Consider the following 17,716-nt stretch of genomic DNA (forward strand, 5'->3'; position numbering starts at 1 on the left):
GAGCCTCTTATGATTTTCCTCTATCTTGTCCTCTAAGTTCTGCAAGCGTGTTTCCACGGCGGCGATTCTGGCATGGGTTGGGCCATGCACAGCATCCGCGTATGCCTGGAGCTTCTTTGCCATGTCCAGCACCGTTTCATATACCTCTTCCCGCTTCATTATGGCCAAAGCAGACGCATATTCAGATGGCCCGAGTCGCACCAGCTTCCTCCACTGGCCGATCGGTCTTCTTGGTGCACTTCCCACTCCTTGTACTGGTAGCCACAGCCATTGGTTGAAGCTTGCTTTCTAATTTCATCCCTGTCCTCGAGCCTGGGGTGTTAACTACAGCCTGAGTAGCTGGCATAGTAGCTATGTCATCTCCCTGTTCCCTTTCCTTTGTTTGTTGTTCTCCACTATCTAACAGGGTACGATAAGCATACGCCAGAGCCCAGCTCACTGCAGTAATCTTTTTTTCCCTGGAGCTATTGTGGCATTTCTCTTTCACATATTTTACCACCTCAGCCGGGTTCTGAATTTGCTCATGTGAAAAATCCCAAACCATAGGATCAGAAAATTCCTTTAACATCTGGCCCAGGTCCTGCCATTTTCCACACCACTCAGGACTCCTCACACTTTGTCCTGCTGCTAAATCAGGAGTCACACCAGCACCTCTAGAAATCTCAGCCCTGATTTTATATAAACTGTAAACTGTGTAGAGGAAGCTTACAACATTAAACGTCAGGAAGATGATCTCTTTAATACTAAAGGAGAACTGCACATATCCTAATAACGAGGTAAAAAATTCAGAGGAGACAAAGGGAAGCAAAGGCTGAAAAGCCTCCTCCCCTGCTTCTCCTCTAATAAACTGGATACATATCCATAACCAGGATCCAGAAGATATCCCTGGAACCGATTCCAGCATTTTCATAAACCTCTTACAAGCCATTGCAACCAAGCCCAGTCCAATCAATATTTTGGTCATTATCCCTCTAGTATAAAAACTACAAATAAGGGACAGTACTGGAGCTATTTCCGGGCAGGAAAATAACCCCAGAGACCAAAGAGGCATTAAAACCTCAAAAAACCCCAGTATCCAGAACCACATACTGAAATCCATTCCAAACAGCATTATATATATAGTTACACAGTTTTTTCCACTTTCTTCGGTTCCCCGTACGGGCCACCAAATTATTTGTCCAAGTTTAGGACAAAACTGGGGAAAAGCCTCCAAAGGAGCCCCCCAAACTAAACCCCCCTCACAATTCCTCCCCCCCACTGGGCTCGGAGAGAATTTTACTCGGGGGGAAAAGTGGAAAAAACTTGTTTATTAACAAACACAAGAAAAAACACTTCCCAGCAACAGGAAAGTACAATCCCAGATGACAAAAGAACTGTTTTCACCGAAGTGAGAGACGGTCGCTGCTGGGAAGGGCGAGAAGCTTCTTGGGCAGGCTCCGGAGGCAGTCTCTGATGCTCAGGTCCCGTCCGGAGCCGGTACAGATCTTGGAGCTGAAGGAGAGAAGGGGGAGGGGAAGGCAGCAGCCGGGACAGAGCCGGGGCAGCAGCAGCAGCGGGCAGAAGCAATAGGGCAAAAGCAGCGGCCGGGGTAGCTAGCGCAGCAAGCAGCAGCAGCAGCAGCAGCCGGGGCAGCAGAGCAAGCCAAGCAGCCCAGCCCCCAGGGCACCATCCCCCCAGGGGGGGAGAAAGGGCACCGGCGGCAGCTCCATGCAGACAGCGAGGTGTGGGGGCGGGAGAGGAGCAGACATAACACCAACCCAGGACAGGGTGATGTTGGATGGCACCCTGGGTTCCTCTCCCACCGATTCAGTAAGTGGAAGGAGAGTGTGTGGCCACTCTCCTGCTTTGGCCCCAAGGCTTATGCTTGAGAGCATTTTCCTTTCCCAGTGCAGAACTCAAGGGTTTTTCTGAGATAGATGTACTGATTCTTTTTAAGCAGCTGAAGTTGGCTAAAGGGAGATTCCATGGAAAAACAGCCAGCTCTTGCCAGGCTGCTGTCTGCTGGGGTGGTAACTGATCTCTTGGTCTTTGGACAGGAATCAGCTGGAGGAGTGGTTGATATCCAAAGGCAGGAAATACAAGCGGCCACCCATGTCTCAACTACGAAATCAGAATGTGATGCCACCCTTTAGAAAGATGAAAGCAAAAGCCAATCAAGAGAATCCAGAGCAGCACTGCCAAGCAGCAAGCAAAACCATATTAACTGAGTGCCTGAAGCTCGTTGAGGAGGTGGGAATGGGAAAGGAGCTGCTTGAACGAGCTTCTCTCCTGGAGTGTGCCAGGGGATGAGGGCCATGTCCCTCCGGTAGCTAAGAGGGGTTGGGAATAAGTGTTCAGTTGACAGAGGGGAAACATAGGAAAATTAAAGCCCTCATAAAGTTATGGGTAGGCCAAAGGCATGCAGTGAGCTGTGCCAACCAGGAGAATAGAGAGGTACCCAGTTGAGGTAGAGACTGTTGTGGTTTAACCCCAGCCAGCAGCCAAGCCCCATGCAGCTGCTCATGCAGTCCATTGCTGCACTAGACTTCTCATTAGGAGTAGAAATGAGCCAAGACACACACTTAATAATGTGAAAAAGGTCCCAGATTATTCCTCCTTATAGCTTAGCTGTTCTGACTGATTACAGCAAGCTCCTACTGTACAGTCTAACGGCCCCTTTGATGTGTTGCAGCTGTACAGAGAAGCAGTCATTGCTGGGGCTGAGGTGAGTGGAGCACGCCATGATTTGGACCTACAGAGCACTATAACATCACCCCAGGACACCCTGACCAAGCTGTGCTGTCCTTGGAGCTGAGGGCTGTTTTGTCTTTCCATGTTCACAGGAGCAAGAAAGGTGATATGGAGAGTGCAGTAGAAGGTCCTCAAGAGCATGGCAGGCAAGGAGCTAAATCCACACAGCACCCTGGATACCCTATTCAGAACAAGCCTTCAAATACATCCCAGGGAGCAGGAAGGCTACAGACAGCCAACATCATGACTCTTCCTGCTTCCATGCAGACCAGTGGCAAGCTGTCACCTTCAGCCCCTGGTCAGCTAAACCCAGAAGGGAGCCAGAAGCCTGCACAGGAGACTGTCACTGCTGCAGCAGCTCAGGTGGGAAGTGACCACCCTCCTCCTGGAGCACTCTCTGAGTAAGGGGCTGCAGGACAGGCTGGTCTGTCAAAACCTCGACCCACGAGCTTCCACATCCCTGCAGCAGTTGAGAACTGTTCAACCAGATGCAGACAGTCTCAGGAAGGCAGGAGTCTCGGCCCACAGGCAGAATTTGTCTGTAACATCAAGGCCCGTTCTGGGTTCAAAAGGCAGAATTGGGAACCAGCAACCTCAGGAAGAGCTGGCCTTGGATAAATTCAGGAAAACCCTGCCATTACAAAATACAAGTATTGGAAATGGACCATTGCAGCTCTCTAGATGCCTTTCTGCTTCTACTTCGGTGAGGCAACCTGGCACAGCTCCAGGGGGAAGCCTTAAGCACCACAGGCAACCTCCCCCAGTGAGATTTACCAGCAAGCCTCCCACTTTGGGCAACCCCCAGGGGACTACAAATAAAACCAGCCTGAACCTAGGTGTCACTTTGCCATGGCCAAGGCCCACAGTTAAAGAGGGCGTGGACAGGAAAGTGGTGCTTCCTGGACACACAGAAGAAGGCCAAGGGACAGGTCACCCAAACCAGTCCTGCAGCTGTCTGCACAGCTCCAGCACATCATACTTGAGGATGGTTTGAGGATAGACCAGCCTAAACCAGAAGAGCAGAAGGCAAGTGGCATGCAGGCTGGGACCCCACCAGCTCCAGATCGTAGGTAAGTGGCAGCTCGGGCCACCTGGGTCCTGTCTCCAGGAAACAGCAGACTTTAAAGGGTTTGGGGCAGCACCATCCTGCTGAAAACAGAGTCCAAAGTCTCCTATGAGTGAAAGCTTGTTGGGAGGTTGATGCCCTGAAAAAGAAGGGGTTCAGGGTGATGTTGGATGGCATCCTGGGTTCCTCTGCCACTGATTCAGTAAGTGGAAGGAGAGTGTGTGGCCACTCTCCTGCTTTGGCCCCAAGGCTTATGCTTGAGAGCATTTTCCTTTCCCAGTCCAGAACTCAAGGGTTTTTCTGAGAGAAATATACTGATTCTTTTTAAGCAGCTGAAGTTGGCTAAAGGGAGATTCCATGGAAAAACAGCCAGCTCTTGCCAAGCTGCTGTCTGCTGGGGTGGTAACTGATCTCTTGGTCTTTGGACAGGAATCAGCTGGAGGAGTGGTTGATATCCAAAGGCAGGAAATACAAGCGGCCACCCATGTCACAACTACGAAATCAGAATGTGATGCCACCCTTTAGAAAGATGAAAGCAAAAGCCAATCAAGAGAATCCAGAGCAGCACTGCCAAGCAGCAAGCAAAACCATATTAACTGAGTGCCTGAAGCTCGTTGAGGAGGTGGGAATGGGAAAGGAGCTGCTTGAACGAGCTTCTCTCCTGGAGTGTGCCAGGGGATGAGGGCCATGTCCCTCCGGTAGCTAAGAGGGGTTGGGAATAAGTGTTCAGTTGACAGAGGGGAAACATAGGAAAATTAAAGCCCTCATAAAGTTATGGGTAGGCCAAAGGCATGCAGTGAGCTGTGCCAACCAGGAGAATAGAGAGGTACCCAGTTGAGGTAGAGACTGTTGTGGTTTAACCCCAGCCAGCAGCCAAGCCCCATGCAGCTGCTCATGCAGTCCATTGCTGCACTAGACTTCTCATTAGGAGTAGAAATGAGCCAAGACACACACTTAATAATGTGAAAAAGGTCCCAGATTATTCCTCCTTATAGCTTAGCTGTTCTGACTGATTACAGCAAGCTCCTACTGTACAGTCTAACGGCCCCTTTGATGTGTTGCAGCTGTACAGAGAAGCAGTCATTGCTGGGGCTGAGGTGAGTGGAGCACGCCATGATTTGGACCTACAGAGCACTATAACATCACCCCAGGACACCCTGACCAAGCTGTGCTGTCCTTGGAGCTGAGGGCTGTTTTGTCTTTCCATGTTCACAGGAGCAAGAAAGGTGATATGGAGAGTGCAGTAGAAGGTCCTCAAGAGCATGGCAGGCAAGGAGCTAAATCCACACAGCACCCTGGATACCCTATTCAGAAGAAGCCTTCAAATACATCCCAGGGAGCAGGAAGGCTACAGACAGCCAACATCATGACTCTTCCTGCTTCCATGCAGACCAGTGGCAAGCTGTCACCTTCAGCCCCTGGTCAGCTAAACCCAGAAGGGAGCCAGAAGCCTGCACAGGAGACTGTCACTGCTGCAGCAGCTCAGGTGGGAAGTGACCACCCTCCTCCTGGAGCACCTCACTCTCTGAGTAAGGGGCTGCAGGACAGGCTGGTCTGTCACAACGAAAACCTCGACCCACGAGCTTCCACATCCCTGCAGCAGTTGAGAACTGTTCAACCAGATGGAGACAGTCTCAGAAAGGCAGGAGTCTCGGCTGACATGCAGAATTCGTCTGTAACATCAAGGCCTGTTCCTGGTTCAAAAGGAAGAATTGGGAACCAGCAAGCTCAGGAAGAGCCTGATGTGGATAAATTCAGGAAAACCCTGCCATTACAAAATAGAAGCATTGGAACTCTACCATTGCAGCCCTCTAGATGCCTTTCTGCTTCTACTAAGACAACTATGGTGAGGCAACCTGGCACAGCTCCAGGGGGAAGCCTTAAGCACCACAGGCAACCCCCCCCAGTGAGATTTACCAGCAAGCCTCCCACTTTGGGCAACCCCCAGGGGACTACAAATAAAACCAGCCTGAACCCAGGTGTCACTTTGCCATGGCCAAGGCCCACAGTTAAAGAGGGCGTGGACAGGAAAGTGGTGCTTCCTGGACACATAGAAGAAGGCCAAGGGACAGGTCACCCAAACCAGTCCTGCAGCTGTCTGCACAGCTCCAGCACTCATGTACTTGAGGATGGTTTGAGGATAGACCAGCCTAACACAGAAGAGCAGAAGGCAAGTGGCATGCAGGCTAGGACCCCACCAGCTCCAGATCGTAGGTAAGTGGCAGCTCGGGCCACCTGGGTCCTGTCTCCAGGAAACAGCAGACTTTAAAGGGTTTGGGGCAGCACCATCCTGCTGAAAACAGAGTCCAAAGTCTCCTATGAGTGAAAGCTTGTTGGGAGGTTGATGCCCTGAAAAAGAAGGGGTTAGGGGTGATGTTGGATGGCACCCTGGGTTCCTCTGCCACTGATTCAGTAAGTGGAAGGAGAGTGTGTGGCCACTCTCCTGCTTTGGCCCCAAGGCTTATGCTTGAGAGCATTTTCCTTTCCCAGTGCAGAACTCAAGGGTTTTTCTGAGAGAAATATACTGATTCTTTTTAAGCAGCTGAAGTTGGCTAAAGGGAGATTCCATGGAAAAACAGCCAGCTCTTGCCAAGCTGCTGTCTGCTGGGGTGGTAACTGATCTCTTGGTCTTTGGACAGGAAATCAGCTGGAGGAGTGGTTGATATCCAAAGGCAGGAAATACAAGCGGCCACCCATGTCACAACTTACGAAATCAGAATGTGATGCCACCCTTTAGAAAGATGCAAAGCAAAAGCCAATCAAGAGAATCCAGAGCAGCACTGCCAAGCAGCAAGCAAAACCATATTAACTGAGTGCCTGAAGCTCGTTGAGGAGGTGGGAATGGGAAAGGAGCTGCTTGAACGAGCTTCTCTCCTGGAGTGTGCCAGGGGATGAGGGCCATGTCCCTCCGGTAGCTAAGAGGGGTTGGGAATAAGTGTTCAGTTGACAGAGGGGAAACATAGGAAAATTAAAGCCCTCATAAAGTTATGGGTAGGCCAAAGGCATGCAGTGAGCTGTGCCAACCAGGAGAATAGAGAGGTACCCAGTTGAGGTAGAGACTGTTGTGGTTTAACCCCAGCCAGCAGCCAAGCCCCATGCAGCTGCTCATGCAGTCCATTGCTGCACTAGACTTCTCATTAGGAGTAGAAATGAGCCAAGACACACCCTTAATAATGTGAAAAAGGTCCCAGATTATTCCTCCTTATAGCTTAGCTGTTCTGACTGATTACAGCAAGCTCCTACTGTACAGTCTAACGGCCCCTTTGATGTGTTGCAGCTGTACAGAGAAGCAGTCATTGCTGGGGCTGAGGTGAGTGGAGCACGCCATGATTTGGACCTACAGAGCACTATAACATCACCCCAGGACACCCTGACCAAGCTGTGCTGTCCTTGGAGCTGAGGGCTGTTTTGTCTTTCCATGTTCACAGGAGCAAGAAAGGTGATATGGAGAGTGCAGGGAAAGGTCCTCAAGAGCATGGCAGGCAAGGAGCTAAATCCACACAGCACCCTGGATACCCTATTCAGAACAAGCCTTCAAATACATCCCAGGGAGCAGGAAGGCTACAGACAGCCAACATCATGACTCTTCCTGCTTCCATGCAGACCAGTGGCAAGCTGTCACCTTCAGCCCCTGGTCAGCTAAACCCAGAAGGGAGCCAGAAGCCTGCACAGGAGACTGTCACTGCTGCAGCAGCTCAGGTGGGAAGTGACCACCCTCCTCCTGGAGCACTCACTCTCTGAGTAAGGGGCTGCAGGACAGGCTGGTCTGTCAGAAGGAAAACCTCGACCCACGAGCTTCCACATCACTGCAGCAGTTGAGAACTGTTCAATCATGCTGCAGACAGTCTCAGGAAGGCAGGAGTCTCGGCCCACAGGCAAAATTCGTCTGTAACATCAAGGCCTGTTCTGGGTTCAAAAGGCAGAATTGGGAACCAGCAACCTCAGGAAGAGCTGGCCTTGGATAAATTCAGGAAAACCCTGCCATTACAAAATACAAGTATTGGAAATGGACCATTGCAGCTCTCTAGATGCCTTTCTGCTTCTACTTCGGTGAGGCAACCTGGCACAGCTCCAGGGGGAAGCCTTAAGCACCACAGGCAACCCCCCCCCCGCAGTGAGATTTACCAGCAAGCCTCCCACTTTGGGCAACCCCCAGGGGACTACAAATAAAACCAGCCTGAACCCAGGTGTCACTTTGCCATGGCCAAGGCCCACAGTTAAAGAGGGCGTGGACAGGAAAGTGGTGCTTCCTGGACACATAGAAGAAGGCCAAGGGACAGGTCACTCAAACCAGTCCTGCAGCTGTCTGCACAGCTCCAGCACTACATATACTTGAGGATGGTTTGAGGATAGACCAGCCTAAACCAGAAGAGCAGAAGGCAAGTGGCATGCAGGCTAGGGACCCCACCAGCTCCAGATCGTAGGTAAGTGGCAGCTCGGGCCACCTGGGTCCTGTCTCCAGGAAACAGCAGACTTTAAAGGGTTTGGGGCAGCACCATCCTGCTGAAAACAGAGTCCAAAGTCTCCTATGAGTGAAAGCTTGTTGGGAGGTTGATGCCCTGAAAAAGAAGGGGTTCAGGGTGATGTTGGATGGCATCCTGGGTTCCTCTGCCACTGATTCAGTAAGTGGAAGGAGAGTGTGTGGCCACTCTCCTGCTTTGGCCCCAAGGCTTATGCATGAGAGCATTTTCCTTTCCCAGTGCAGAACTCAAGGGTTTTTCTGAGATAGATATACTGATTCTTTTTAAGCAGCTGAAGTTGGCTAAAGGGAGATTCCATGGAAAAACAGCCAGCTCTTGCCAAGCTGCTGTCTGCTGGGGTGGTAACTGATCTCTTGGTCTTTGGACAGGAATCAGCTGGAGGAGTGGTTGATATCCAAAGGCAAGGAAATACAAGCGGCCACCCATGTCTCAGCTTACGAAATCAGAATGTGATGCCACCCTTTAGAAAGATGAAAGCAAAAGCCAATCAAGAGAATCCAGAGCAGCACTGCCAAGCAGCAAGCAAAACCACATTACCTGAGTGCCTGAAGCTCGTTGAGGAGGTGGGAATGGGAAAGGAGCTGCTTGAACGAGCTTCTCTCCTGGAGTGTGCCAGGGGATGAGGGCCATGTCCCTCCGGTAGCTAAGAGGGGTTGGGAATAAGTGTTCAGTTGACAGAGGGGAAACATAGGAAAATTAAAGCCCTCATAAAGTTATGGGTAGGCCAAAGGCATGCAGTGAGCTGTGCCAACCAGGAGAATAGAGAGGTACCCAGTTGAGGTAGAGACTGTTGTGGTTTAACCCCAGCCAGCAGCCAAGCCCCATGCAGCTGCTCATGCAGTCCATTGCTGCACTAGACTTCTCATTAGGAGTAGAAATGAGCCAAGACACACACTTAATAATGTGAAAAAGGTCCCAGATTATTCCTCCTTATAGCTTAGCTGTTCTGACTGATTACAGCAATCTCCTACTGTACAGTCTAACGGCCCCTTTGATGTGTTGCAGCTGTACAGAGAAGCAGTCATTGCTGGGGCTGAGGTGAGTGGAGCACGCCATGATTTGGACCTACAGAGCACTATAACATCACCCCAGGACACCCTGACCAAGCTGTGCTGTCCTTGGAGCTGAGGGCTGTTTTGTCTTTCCATGTTCACAGGAGCAAGAAAGGTGATATGGAGAGTGCAGTAGAAGGTCCTCAAGAGCATGGCAGGCAAGGAGCTAAATCCACACAGCACCCTGGATACCCTATTCAGAACAAGCCTTCAAATACATCCCAGGGAGCAGGAAGGCTACAGACAGCCAACATCATGACTCTTCCTGCTTCCATGCAGACCAGTGGCAAGCTGTCACCTTCAGCCCCTGGTCAGCTAAACCCAGAAGGGAGCCAGAAGCCTGCACAGGAGACTGTCACTGCTGCAGCAGCTCAGGTGGGAAGTGACCACCCTCCTCCTGGAGCACTCCTCTCTGAGTAAGGGGCTGCAGGACAGGCTGGTCTGTCACAAACCTCGACCCACGAGCTTCCACATCACTGCAGCAGTTGAGAACTGTTCAATCATGCTGCAGACAGTCTCAGGAAGGCAGGAGTCTCGGCCCACAGGCAAAATTCGTCTGTAACATCAAGGCCTGTTCTGGGTTCAAAAGGCAGAATTGGGAACCAGCAACCTCAGGAAGAGCTGGCCTTGGATAAATTCAGGAAAACCCTGCCATTACAAAATACAAGTATTGGAAATGGACCATTGCAGCTCTCTAGATGCCTTTCTGCTTCTACTTCGGTGAGGCAACCTGGCACAGCTCCAGGGGGAAGCCTTAAGCACCACAGGCAACCCCCCCCAGTGAGATTTACCGAGCAAGCCTCCCACTTTGGGCAACCCCCAGGGGACTACAAATAAAACCAGCCTGAACCCAGGTGTCACTTTGCCATGGCCAAGGCCCACAGTTAAAGAGGGCGTGGACAGGAAAGTGGTGCTTCCTGGACACACAGAAGAAGGCCAAGGGACAGGTCACTCAAACCAGTCCTGCAGCTGTCTGCACAGCTCCAGCACTCACTATAGCTTGAGGATGGTTTGAGGATAGACCAGCCTAAACCAGAAGAGCAGAAGGCAAGTGGCATGCAGGCTAGGACCCCACCAGCTCCAGATCGTAGGTAAGTGGCAGCTCGGGCCACCTGGGTCCTGTCTCCTAGGAAACAGCAGACTTTAAAGGGTTTGGGGCAGCACCATCCTGCTGAAAACAGAGTCCAAAGTCTCCTATGAGTGAAAGCTTGTTGGGAGGTTGATGCCCTGAAAAAGAAGGGGTTCAGGGTGATGTTGGATGGCATCCTGGGTTCCTCTGCCACCTGATTCAGTAAGTGGAAGGAGAGTGTGTGGCCACTCTCCTGCTTTGGCCCCAAGGCTTATGCTTGAGAGCATTTTCCTTTCCCAGTGCAGAACTCAAGGGTTTTTCTGAGAGAAATATACTGATTCTTTTTAAGCAGCTGAAGTTGGCTAAAGGGAGATTCATGGAAAAACAGCCAGCTCTTGCCAAGCTGCTGTCTGCTGGGGTGGTAACTGATCTCTTGGTCTTTGGACAGGAATCAGCTGGAGGAGTGGTTGATATCCAAAGGCAGGAAATACAAGCGGCCACCCATGTCTCAACTTACGAATCAGAATGTGATGCCACCCTTTAGAAAGATGAAAGCAAAAGCCAATCAAGAGAATCCAGAGCAGCACTGCCAAGCAGCAAGCAAAACCATATTAACTGAGTGCCTGAAGCTCGTTGAGGAGGTGGGAATGGGAAAGGAGCTGCTTGAACGAGCTTCTCTCCTGGAGTGTGCCAGGGGATGAGGGCCATGTCCCTCCGGTAGCTAAGAGGGGTTGGGAATAAGTGTTCAGTTGACAGAGGGGAAACATAGGAAAATTAAAGCCCTCATAAAGTTATGGGTAGGCCAAAGGCATGCAGTGAGCTGTGCCAACCAGGAGAATAGAGAGGTACCCAGTTGAGGTAGAGACTGTTGTGGTTTAACCCCAGCCAGCAGCCAAGCCCCATGCAGCTGCTCATGCAGTCCATTGCTGCACTAGACTTCTCATTAGGAGTAGAAATGAGCCAAGACACACACTTAATAATGTGAAAAAGGTCCCAGATTATTCCTCCTTATAGCTTAGCTGTTCTGACTGATTACAGCAAGCTCCTACTGTACAGTCTAACGGCCCCTTTGATGTGTTGCAGCTGTACAGAGAAGCAGTCATTGCTGGGGCTGAGGTGAGTGGAGCACGCCATGATTTGGACCTACAGAGCACTATAACATCACCCCAGGACACCCTGACCAAGCTGTGCTGTCCTTGGAGCTGAGGGCTGTTTTGTCTTTCCATGTTCACAGGAGCAAGAAAGGTGATATGGAGAGTGCAGTAGAAGGTCCTCAAGAGCATGGCAGGCAAGGAGCTAAATCCACACAGCACCCTGGATACCCTATTCAGAACAAGCCTTCAAATACATCCCAGGGAGCAGGAAGGCTACAGACAGCCAACATCATGACTCTTCCTGCTTCCATGTCACCTTCAGCCCCTGGTCAGCTAAACCCAGAAGGGAGCCAGAAGCCTGCACAGGAGACTGTCACTGCTGCAGCAGCTCAGGTGGGAAGTGACCACCCTCCTCCTGGAGCACCTCACTCTCTGAGTAAGGGGCTGCAGGACAGGCTGGTCTGTCAGAAGGAAAACCTCGACCCACGAGCTTCCACATCCCTGCAGCAGTTGAGAACTGTTCAACCAGATGCAGACAGTCTCAGGAAGGCAGGAGTCTCGGCCCACAGGCAGAAATTCGTCTGTAACATCAAGGCCCGTTCTGGGTTCAAAAGGCAGAATTGGGAACCAGCAACCTCAGGAAGAGCTGGCCTTGGATAAATTCAGGAAAACCCTGCCATTACAAAATACAAGTATTGGAAATGGACCATTGCAGCTCTCTAGATGCCTTTCTGCTTCTACTTCGGTGAGGCAACCTGGCACAGCTCCAGGGGGAAGCCTTAAGCACCACAGGCAACCTCCCCCAGTGAGATTTACCAGCAAGCCTCCCACTTTGGGCAACCCCCAGGGGACTACAAATAAAACCAGCCTGAACCCAGGTGTCACTTTGCCATGGCCAAGGCCCACAGTTAAAGAGGGCGTGGACAGGAAAGTGGTGCTTCCTGGACACACAGAAGAAGGCCAAGGGACAGGTCACCCAAACCAGTCCTGCAGCTGTCTGCACAGCTCCAGCACACACATACTTGAGGATGGTTTGAGGATAGACCAGCCTAAACCAGAAGAGCAGAAGGCAAGTGGCATGCAGGCTGGGACCCCACCAGCTCCAGATCGTAGGTAAGTGGCAGCTCGGGCCACCTGGGTCCTGTCTCCAGGAAACAGCAGACTTTAAAGGGTTTGGGGCAGCACCATCCTGCTGAAAACAGAGTCCAAAGTCTCCTATGAGTGAAAGCTTGTTGGGAGGTTGATGCCCTGAAAAAGAAGGGGTTCAGGGTGATGTTGGATGGCATCCTGGGTTCCTCTGCCACTGATTCAGTAAGTGGAAGGAGAGTGTGTGGCCACTCTCCTGCTTTGGCCCCAAGGCTTATGCTTGAGAGCATTTTCCTTTCCCAGTCCAGAACTCAAGGGTTTTTCTGAGAGAAATATACTGATTCTTTTTAAGCAGCTGAAGTTGGCTAAAGGGAGATTCCATGGAAAAACAGCCAGCTCTTGCCAAGCTGCTGTCTGCTGGGGTGGTAACTGATCTCTTGGTCTTTGGACAGGAATCAGCTGGAGGAGTGGTTGATATCCAAAGGCAGGAAATACAAGCGGCCACCCATGTCTCAACTACGAAATCAGAATGTGATGCCACCCTTTAGAAAGATGAAAGCAAAAGCCAATCAAGAGAATCCAGAGCAGCACTGCCAAGCAGCAAGGCAAAACCATATTAACTGAGTGCCTGAAGCTCGTTGAGGAGGTGGGAATGGGAAAGGAGCTGCTTGAACGAGCTTCTCTCCTGGAGTGTGCCAGGGGATGAGGGCCATGTCCCTCCGGTAGCTAAGAGGGGTTGGGAATAAGTGTTCAGTTGACAGAGGGGAAACATAGGAAAATTAAAGCCCTCATAAAGTTATGGGTAGGCCAAAGGCATGCAGTGAGCTGTGCCAACCAGGAGAATAGAGAGGTACCCAGTTGAGGTAGAGACTGTTGTGGTTTAACCCCAGCCAGCAGCCAAGCCCCATGCAGCTGCTCATGCAGTCCATTGCTGCACTAGACTTCTCATTAGGAGTAGAAATGAGCCAAGACACACACTTAATAATGTGAAAAAGGTCCCAGATTATTCCTCCTTATAGCTTAGCTGTTCTGACTGATTACAGCAAGCTCCTACTGTACAGTCTAACGGCCCCTTTGATGTGTTGCAGCTGTACAGAGAAGCAGTCATTGCTGGGGCTGAGGTGAGTGGAGCACGCCATGATTTGGACCTACAGAGCACTATAACATCACCCCAGGACACCCTGACCAAGCTGTGCTGTCCTTGGAGCTGAGGGCTGTTTTGTCTTTCCATGTTCACAGGAGCAAGAAAGGTGATATGGAGAGTGCAGGGAAAGGTCCTCAAGAGCATGGCAGGCAAGGAGCTAAATCCACACAGCACCCTGGATACCCTATTCAGAACAAGCCCTTCAAATACATCCCAGGGAGCAGGAAGGCTACAGACAGCCAACATCATGACTCTTCCTGCTTCCATGCAGACCAGTGGCAAGCTGTCACCTTCAGCCCCTGGTCAGCTAAACCCAGAAGGGAGCCAGAAGCCTGCACAGGAGACTGTCACTGCTGCAGCAGCTCAGGTGGGAAGTGACCACCCTCCTCCTGGAGCACCTCACTCTCTGAGTAAGGGGCTGCAGGACAGGCTGGTCTGTCACAACCTCGACCCACGAGCTTCCACATCCCTGCAGCAGTTGAGAACTGTTCAACCAGATGCAGACAGTCTCAGGAAGGCAGGAGTCTCGGCCCACAGGCAAAATTCGTCTGTAACATCAAGGCCTGTTCTGGGTTCAAAAGGCAGAATTGGGAACCAGCAACCTCAGGAAGAGCTGGCCTTGGATAAATTCAGGAAAACCCTGCCATTACAAAATACAAGTATTGGAAATGGACCATTGCAGCTCTCTAGATGCCTTTCTGCTTCTACTAAGACAACTATCGGTGAGGCAACCTGGCACAGCTCCAGGGGGAAGCCTTAAGCACCACAGGCAACCTCCCCCAGTGAGATTTACCAGCAAGCCTCCCACTTTGGGCAACCCCCAGGGGACTACAAATAAAACCAGCCTGAACCCAGGTGTCACTTTGCCATGGCCAAGGCCCACAGTTAAAGAGGGCGTGGACAGGAAAGTGGTGCTTCCTGGACACATAGAAGAAGGCCAAGGGACAGGTCACCCAAACCAGTCCTGCAGCTGGCTGCACAGCTCCAGCACTCATATAGTTGAGGATGGTTTGAGGATAGACCAGCCTAAACCAGAAGAGCAGAAGGCAAGTGGCATGCAGGCTGGGACCCCACCAGCTCCAGATCGTAGGTAAGTGGCAGCTCGGGCCACCTGGGTCCTGTCTCCAGGAAACAGCAGACTTTAAAGGGTTTGGGGCAGCACCATCCTGCTGAAAACAGAGTCCAAAGTCTCCTATGAGTGAAAGCTTGTTGGGAGGTTGATGCCCTGAAAAAGAAGGGGTTCAGGGTGATGTTGGATGGCATCCTGGGTTCCTCTGCCACTGATTCAGTAAGTGGAAGGAGAGTGTGTGGCCACTCTCCTGCTTTGGCCCCAAGGCTTATGCTTGAGAGCATTTTCCTTTCCCAGTGCAGAACTCAAGGGTTTTTCTGAGAGAAATATACTGATTCTTTTTAAGCAGCTGAAGTTGGCTAAAGGGAGATTCCATGGAAAAACAGCCAGCTCTTGCCAAGCTGCTGTCTGCTGGGGTGGTAACTGATCTCTTGGTCTTTGGACAGGAATCAGCTGGAGGAGTGGTTGATATCCAAAGGCAGGAAATACAAGCGGCCACCCATGTCTACAACTACGAAATCAGAATGTGATGCCACCCTTTAGAAAGATGAAAGCAAAAGCCAATCAAGAGAATCCAGAGCAGCACTGCCAAGCAGCAAGCAAAACCATATTAACTGAGTGCCTGAAGCTCGTTGAGGAGGTGGGAATGGGAAAGGAGCTGCTTGAACGAGCTTCTCTCCTGGAGTGTGCCAGGGGATGAGGGCCATGTCCCTCCGGTAGCTAAGAGGGGTTGGGAATAAGTGTTCAGTTGACAGAGGGGAAACATAGGAAAATTAAAGCCCTCATAAAGTTATGGGTAGGCCAAAGGCATGCAGTGAGCTGTGCCAACCAGGAGAATAGAGAGGTACCCAGTTGAGGTAGAGACTGTTGTGGTTTAACCCCAGCCAGCAGCCAAGCCCCATGCAGCTGCTCATGCAGTCCATTGCTGCACTAGACTTCTCATTAGGAGTAGAAATGAGCCAAGACACACCCTTAATAATGTGAAAAAGGTCCCAGATTATTCCTCCTTATAGCTTAGCTGTTCTGACTGATTACAGCAAGCTCCTACTGTACAGTCTAACGGCCCCTTTGATGTGTTGCAGCTGTACAGAGAAGCAGTCATTGCTGGGGCTGAGGTGAGTGGAGCACGCCATGATTTGGACCTACAGAGCACTATAACATCACCCCAGGACACCCTGACCAAGCTGTGCTGTCCTTGGAGCTGAGGGCTGTTTTGTCTTTCCATGTTCACAGGAGCAAGAAAGGTGATATGGAGAGTGCAGGGAAAGGTCCTCAAGAGCATGGCAGGCAAGGAGCTAAATCCACACAGCACCCTGGATACCCTATTCAGAACAAGCCTTCAAATACATCCCAGGGAGCAGGAAGGCTACAGACAGCCAACATCATGACTCTTCCTGCTTCCATGCAGACCAGTGGCAAGCTGTCACCTTCAGCCCCTGGTCAGCTAAACCCAGAAGGGAGCCAGAAGCCTGCACAGGAGACTGTCACTGCTGCAGCAGCTCAGGTGGGAAGTGACCACCCTCCTCCTGGAGCACCTCACTCTCTGAGTAAGGGGCTGCAGGACAGGCTGGTCTGTCAGAAGGAAAACCTCGACCCACGAGCTTCCACATCCCTGCAGCAGTTGAGAACTGTTCAATCTGCTGCAGACAGTCTCAGGAAGGCAGGAGTCTCGGCCCACAGGCAAAATTCGTCTGTAACATCAAGGCCTGTTCTGGGTTCAAAAGGCAGAATTGGGAACCAGCAACCTCAGGAAGAGCTGGCCTTGGATAAATTCAGGAAAACCCTGCCATTACAAAATACAAGTATTGGAAATGGACCATTGCAGCTCTCTAGATGCCTTTCTGCTTCTACTTCGGTGAGGCAACCTGGCACAGCTCCAGGGGGAAGCCTTAAGCACCACAGGCAACCTCCCCCAGTGAGATTTACCAGCAAGCCTCCCACTTTGGGCAACCCCCAGGGGACTACAAATAAAACCAGCCTGAACCCAGGTGTCACTTTGCCATGGCCAAGGCCCACAGTTAAAGAGGGCGTGGACAGGAAAGTGGTGCTTCCTGGACACACAGAAGAAGGCCAAGGGACAGGTCACCCAAACCAGTCCTGCAGCTGTCTGCACAGCTCCAGCACACACATACTTGAGGATGGTTTGAGGATAGACCAGCCTAAACCAGAAGAGCAGAAGGCAAGTGGCATGCAGGCTGGGACCCCACCAGCTCCAGATCGTAGGTAAGTGGCAGCTCGGGCCACCTGGGTCCTGTCTCCAGGAAACAGCAGACTTTAAAGGGTTTGGGGCAGCACCATCCTGCTGAAAACAGAGTCCAAAGTCTCCTATGAGTGAAAGCTTGTTGGGAGGTTGATGCCCTGAAAAAGAAGGGGTTCAGGGTGATGTTGGATGGCATCCTGGGTTCCTCTGCCACTGATTCAGTAAGTGGAAGGAGAGTGTGTGGCCACTCTCCTGCTTTGGCCCCAAGGCTTATGCTTGAGAGCATTTTCCTTTCCCAGTCCAGAACTCAAGGGTTTTTCTGAGAGAAATATACTGATTCTTTTTAAGCAGCTGAAGTTGGCTAAAGGGAGATTCCATGGAAAAACAGCCAGCTCTTGCCAAGCTGCTGTCTGCTGGGGTGGTAACTGATCTCTTGGTCTTTGGACAGGAATCAGCTGGAGGAGTGGTTGATATCCAAAGGCAGGAAATACAAGCGGCCACCCATGTCTCAACTACGAAATCAGAATGTGATGCCACCCTTTAGAAAGATGAAAGCAAAAGCCAATCAAGAGAATCCAGAGCAGCACTGCCAAGCAGCAAGCAAAACCATATTAACTGAGTGCCTGAAGCTCGTTGAGGAGGTGGGAATGGGAAAGGAGCTGCTTGAACGAGCTTCTCTCCTGGAGTGTGCCAGGGGATGAGGGCCATGTCCCTCCGGTAGCTAA

General features: G+C 51.2%; 2 protein-coding genes and 5 pseudogenes across 2 annotated transcripts; all 7 read left to right on the forward strand.

Annotated features, from left to right (window-relative positions):
- The first annotated feature begins 84 nt into the window (after nt 1-84).
- On the forward strand, nt 85-4,740 carry LOC130262025 (uncharacterized; annotated as a pseudogene).
- Nucleotides 4,571-6,989, forward strand: LOC130261918 (uncharacterized). Its single transcript, XM_056508595.1, is given in 4 exon segments — nt 4,571-4,574; nt 4,927-6,006; nt 6,436-6,527; nt 6,530-6,989. Coding segments are annotated over 4 exon segments (1,338 nt in total). The 3' UTR covers nt 6,692-6,989.
- On the forward strand, nt 6,784-8,730 carry LOC130261919 (uncharacterized; annotated as a pseudogene).
- Nucleotides 8,731-8,747: 17 nt separating this feature from the next.
- On the forward strand, nt 8,748-11,361 carry LOC130261920 (uncharacterized; annotated as a pseudogene).
- LOC130261921 (uncharacterized) lies at nt 11,105-13,546 on the forward strand (annotated as a pseudogene).
- On the forward strand, nt 13,377-15,789 carry LOC130261922 (uncharacterized; annotated as a pseudogene).
- On the forward strand, nt 15,584-17,713 carry LOC130261923 (uncharacterized). Its single transcript, XM_056508598.1, has 3 exons — nt 15,584-15,587; nt 15,940-17,014; nt 17,440-17,713. The coding sequence occupies exons 1-3, from the start codon at nt 15,584-15,586 to the stop codon at nt 17,690-17,692; spliced, it is 1,332 nt and encodes a 443-aa protein (XP_056364573.1). The 3' UTR covers nt 17,693-17,713.
- Nucleotides 17,714-17,716: the final 3 nt, after the last annotated feature.

This window comes from Oenanthe melanoleuca, chromosome 22 (genome assembly GCF_029582105.1).
Source record: "Oenanthe melanoleuca isolate GR-GAL-2019-014 chromosome 22, OMel1.0, whole genome shotgun sequence".
NCBI lineage: Eukaryota > Metazoa > Chordata > Aves > Passeriformes > Muscicapidae > Oenanthe > Oenanthe melanoleuca.

Bases quoted from the DNA above. Each gene is read 5' to 3' on its own strand.
- LOC130261923 (XM_056508598.1), top strand. The intron at 17,015-17,439 runs GTAAGTGGCAGC...GTCTTTGGACAG, and splicing joins CCACCAGCTCCAGATCGTAG to GAATCAGCTGGAGGAGTGGT.